Source organism: Eucalyptus grandis, chromosome 3 (assembly GCF_016545825.1).
Source record: "Eucalyptus grandis isolate ANBG69807.140 chromosome 3, ASM1654582v1, whole genome shotgun sequence".
In the NCBI taxonomy this organism is placed as follows: domain Eukaryota; kingdom Viridiplantae; phylum Streptophyta; class Magnoliopsida; order Myrtales; family Myrtaceae; genus Eucalyptus; species Eucalyptus grandis.
The window spans coordinates 66696193-66701740 of NC_052614.1; the positions used below are offsets into that span (position 1 = coordinate 66696193).

General features: G+C 40.5%; 1 protein-coding gene across 1 annotated transcript; it reads left to right on the top strand.

Annotated features, from left to right (window-relative positions):
- Positions 1-308: 308 nt before the first annotated feature.
- Positions 309-1632, top strand: LOC104444262 (GTP-binding nuclear protein Ran1A-like). Its single transcript, XM_039309940.1, has 6 exons — positions 309-318; positions 422-539; positions 740-829; positions 931-1110; positions 1198-1275; positions 1569-1632. Exons 1-6 carry the CDS (start codon positions 309-311, stop codon positions 1630-1632), a joined length of 540 nt encoding a protein of 179 aa, XP_039165874.1.
- Positions 1633-5548: the final 3916 nt, after the last annotated feature.

Here is a 5548-nt window from a genome sequence, read left to right on the forward strand (position 1 = left end):
GGTGTAGATGCTTATTATCTGGAATTAATGGGCAAGTGTTTCTGCCTTGGGTATGCCTTGATCGAGTATTTACCGCGGAAATGTATATTTTGCCTTTTAAAACTTGGTTGCTGGAATGGAGGTGGAAATCGATCTTTTTATGGGTTAGGGCTCCGAATCTTATGTTCTTGATCTTTGGGAGTGTTGTTTTAAAGTTTAGTTCGCCCCATATTTACTCGCTGTTACCGCCCGAGCTGAATTATTTATGCATTTCGTAGGCAAGACGACTTTCGTGAAGAGGCATCTAACTGGGGAGTTTGAGAAGAAATATGAACGTACGTGTACGTGTCTGGATTGTATTGTGGCTTATTGTTTTGGGCCTGCTCAATTGTGTCCCTCTTGTTGTATGGGAATTGATTGGATTTTGATTGGAATTGAACAGCGATCGTCGGTGTTGACGTGTATCCGTTGGATTTCTTCACAAACTGCGGCAAGATTAGATTTTCCTGCTGGGATACTGCCGGCCACGAGGAGTTTTGTGGTCAAAGAAATGGCTACTGGTAAATAAATGGGGGACTACGCATTTCTTTGTTAGAACTTATTTTCGTATAGTATCGATTGGTTTTGTGTGCCAAATTTTTTGGTATATGCCTTCATTATTATGTTGTTTCAGATTCTTTTGATCACGTTTGTTCTGGATTTGTAAGTTTTAAGTGGCATGTATAATTGCTCATATGGGTTTGGCTGTTTTCTTCTGCAGCAATGGTGGCCAATGCGCCATCATCATGTTTGATGTTACTGCCAGGTTGACCTATGTGAACGTCCCTACATGGCATCGCATGCTCTACAGGTTTACCTACAATGCATTTTCTAACCACCTTAACTTCTCTATTTGATAGCTTGTCCTTTGTATAGAAGCGGCTTTAACTTTTAATGTCCTTTTGATATTAGGGTCCATGAGAACATACTCATTGTTCTGTGTGGAAACAAGGTGGATGTGAAGAACAGGCAAGTTAAGGCGAAGCAGGTTACATTCCACAGGAAGAAGAATCTCCAATACTATGAGATTTCTGCCCAAAGCTACTACAATTTTGAGAAGCCTTTTCTCTATCTCGCCAGAAAATTTGCTGGGTAATGCACATTATTGCTGTACTCCCCAGATCATCTTTTGTCTATGTCGTGGATGATGTAACATGTTGGTTCTTTTTGGAACTTTAGGGACCCTAACCTTCACTTTGTGGAGTGTCCTGCTCTTGCTCCTCCAGAAGTACGCGTTGACTTGGCTGCCCACCAACAGTACGGAACTTATCTCTCTGTTTTCTCCCATTCGTTGGAATTTTATGTGATGATTTAAGATATCATCAAACCTGCTTGCCATGGCATCCTGATTCCTCGAGTGCTCATGACATTAAAGATTTGAATAAAAATATCATTTTCTGACTTTCTTATGCTACATCTGTTATTCGTATATTCACATGTTGGCACACGTTGAAACTTCGAATGCAACTAGAATGTTTATTTGGTGCATTACTGCCCAACTTCCTGTTGGTTAATTATTTGCATCTGACAGCCAGCTACTGTGCTTGCAGGCATGAGGCGGAGCTTGCTCAAGCTGCTAGTCAGCCTCTTCCCGACGATGATGATGCATTATAATGAAGGCTCTGCTGTCATGAGGCTACCTCTTGAAGGTCATGTTGTGCACCCTTTTTTGTGCATTGTCAGTTATTGAAAAATGATGATTTGGTGACATGCGGAATGATGTGATTGAATTGAGTATCTAGGATTTGTAATAGCTTCTTAGCAGCTCCTTTTCCTTAAGAGTTGCTGCACTTGGTGTGCTTTTTTGTTGTTGGAGAGGATTTAATATTTTACATGTTTGAGCTTCAATGCAACTGTTCCAGAGTCGCTTTGAATTGAAGTATATGATGCTGCGTCCCATTTGGATGTTCTATGTTCCACCACCAGTGTGTTGAAGTGATCTTATCTGGTCGACCGGAGCCTGGTGACCTGCTTTACACGGCGACGGGTGACGGACTGGAGCTGTGACTCATCACCCAACAACTGTCAGGCCTCGACAATTATTCCAGCTGGTCGGTGAAGTTTCGGCGAGCGTTGGTCACAAAGGACAAAGAGGTTTTTATCGACGGCACGTCGGCGTCGCGTTTCGCTGGAAGAGAGGCATGACTTCGCGGAGGGAGGAGAGAGAGAGAGAGAGCAAAGCGGATGTCGCGAGAGGGAGGAGGAGGAGCGTCAGCGGCATCGGCGTCAAGGTGGGGGGCGATGGAAGCAACTAGTGGAGGCGGAGGGGAGAGAGACAGAGAGGAGAGAGAGGAGAACGGGGAGAGAGAAGGAACGGAGAACGGGGTTGAGACCCGACTGTAACTGGTGAGGCTCCGACATGCTAGAGGCAGATGACTGGTGAGGCTTTTGGGGAGCGGAGCCGGAGCCGAAGGCGAAAGCGGAAGCAGAGAAGGAAACGCAGGTCTCGATCGTTCTCTGTTTCTTCTCCTTTGAGAAGAGAGAAAGTAAGAGAGAGAAAAAAAAATTGCAAAAAATTCAATTGAGGAGAGAGAAATCTTTTGGGCTGGAGCGTGACCTATCTTTTCTTCTGCCAACGAGGCAAGCCAAGCCGAGCCCGCCCCTCCGTTGTCCAGCGGGTCCCACATGACACGTGTCGATACCTGAGTGGTATGTGCGCACCATGTCAGCGGATGACGTGGCGCGTACATACCACTGAATATTTTCTCATATTTATATATTTCTTTGGACTTTATCATTTTAAACTCATTTATAACAAATTTATTGAATACAAGTAACCCATTTAATAACTCAACCTATTAAATATGGGTTATATAAGTTAAGAAATGGGTCTTCGACCCATTTTGACAAGTCTAGCGGTGAGTTGACATTTTTGTTTCACACAAGTAAGGCCTTCTCATGTCTTATTTGACTCATAATCGACTTAGAAAAGTTAGTGACAACTCTCTTGTCATAATAATTAAACCAAAAGAATGCAAGAAATCAAATTGTGATCGATAAAGTCCGTGCAACGCGTAAGTGCTTCCTTCCTTATTTGCGCTCACGAATACAAGATCTTCTAAATTTTTAAATATATATTATTTATATATTTTTAAAATTTAATTTAGTATGTTATTTTTTGTGTTTTTTCTTTGATTTTCCTTATTTCTGAATTTTTTTAATATAATAATATTTAAATATATTTCAAAAAATTTTCTTAAACACATTAGATGAAAGCTATACTTAACAGCAAATGGAGGTGGCAAAATGGTTCTAGAACCCATATTCTAACCCATATTTGGATGCCTCATGCTGAACCCCTCCAATAACTTTTGGATATTCGTCAAATTGTCCCGAACCCTATATGATTTTGTAAAATGGTATTTCGAACCTATCTCACTTGAATTATTGGGTACCCATCGGATACCACACATTACAAAGGTTATTATTTTCCCTAGACATAGTTTTCTAATAAAAAGAACTATCTAAGATGAAGTAAGTAGTAAACTATCTCGAATAATATGGATCCCTGAATTTGAAATCTCATATAAATTTTTTCCCTTAGTTGAGATTTCTTTTCCCTCTTGACTTGACTTATCATGATTGTATTTCTCAGGTTGAAGAACATGACTGCAAAGAAAACTCTCTTTTGGCTGTGGCTACCATTTGTGTCCAAGTTATACTGCAATGAGGGTCTTGTGCATCCATAATATTCCTCTTATCAAAGACGTTCTCGATATGGCTGGATGTTTGCATTTGCTGTGTGGCATGGCCTCTGCAATTATCGAGGCCCTGTGTTGACAGAGGCCGTGTTTCATCAATAAAAATTTTAACTGAAGCTTCAGCTGCATCGTGCACTTGGATGATAGAAAAATCGATCTAAATGGACATATATTGCAGTTTTTCTCATCAAACTGTTTTGTTCCACATTAAAATTAAGGCTTCACAAAAAGAAACTTTGCAAAAGAGGAATTCAGTTTCATCTCCCCAAAGCACTTGGGGAATGTGGATGTTTTTTGGACTCTTCCCTCATGTATCCTCAACACCTTCTATCATCACGCTAGACGAAAAGATTTTTGTACCTTCTTTGCCGCGAATTGGCCACTAGCGATTTAGAAGTAGAATTAGATTAGGCAGATGATTAGGTCATTAGCGCATACTGGATTATTGCTTGGAAATTCCACGAAAGAGGAAAAAAAGAAAAAGAAATAAGAGGGGCATTTGCCAATATACAATCTACCTCGCGAAGCACTAAAACAAGTTGAAACAAATGAGAAAAGTGAAAAGCATCCTCCTCCTAATTGGTTGCCTCCTCCTCTTCCTCCTCCTGCTCCGGTGGGTCAAACACAACTGAGGACTCTCCTGGATATATGATCCGCCCTGACCCCCTATTCTCAACCAAGGATCAGTCATATAGCTGAGTAAATGAGGATCGCAGGAAACTCCTCGGGATGGTGAAAAATATACATTAATATGAACGTCCGCAATATGTCCTCTGGGCCAAGAATCTCTCCATTACGTCTCCATATCAATTCTTGATATTATGTAATAATTTCATTTATCAATGATTCGCAAAATAGATAATGAAAAGAAAAAGAAAAAACAGATGCACTCTTTATTTTTATTTTTAAAAATTAAAAATTAGAGGGCACTAAGCAACGGCCAGCTTCATTTAGGACACTCCAAGAATGACCGACGGTTAGGTAACACTCAACTCACTGAGATCTTTTAGAGAGAGAAATTATAGAGAGAGAAGCTCTGAACTAATATTTCACTTCTAAATGAGAGGGGGAGGAGACCCCTATATATACAAGTACAGGACAAACCGTATCTGTAGATCTCTCTTCGATTTAATGGTGGAGATCGTATCTCCCCAACTACCATCTACCCGTATTCATTACATAAGTGTACAATTACCGTATCGCCCGCCCCTATGAGTCTTCTAGAACACTCGAGAAAACCCTAGCACTTGTATCCGAGGGTCGCTTGTTCCATAGATGAGTTATGGCCATCGTTTAGAACCCTCTTGGATTTGGCTTTCATTCGGGCTGTGACATATGCACAAAATTTGTAATTAAAATTTAATGAAATGAAAACTATACTAAATGAAGATTATAACAGTACTAAAGCAATACATGTTTTCCAAGCTGGACCCCTGAGAAAATAATCTGAGCACCACAAGATTAAGCAAAAAATACCACCACTTCTGCACACACCACAAAATTTTGATCATAAATACAAGAAAGAAGCTACTCCTTGGCATGCAGATTGGGAAAAAGATTGCCTCTTGACTTGATTTATCATGATTGTATTTCTTAGGTTGAAGAACATGACTACAAAAGAAAACTCTCTTTTGGCTGTGGCAACCATTTGTTTCTAAGTTATACTGCGAGATGAGGGTCTTGTGCGTCCATAATACTCCTCTTATCAAGGACGTTCCCAATATGGCTGGATGTTTGCATTTGCTGTGTGGCATGGCCTATGGAATTATCGAGGCCCTGGTGTTGACAGAGGCCAAGTTTCATAATAACATTTTTAACTGAAGCTTCAG

Bases quoted from the DNA above. Each gene is read 5' to 3' on its own strand.
- LOC104444262 (XM_039309940.1), top strand. The intron at 540-739 runs GTAAATAAATGG...TTTCTTCTGCAG, and splicing joins GGTCAAAGAAATGGCTACTG to CAATGGTGGCCAATGCGCCA. The intron at 830-930 runs GTTTACCTACAA...TTTTGATATTAG, and splicing joins TGGCATCGCATGCTCTACAG to GGTCCATGAGAACATACTCA.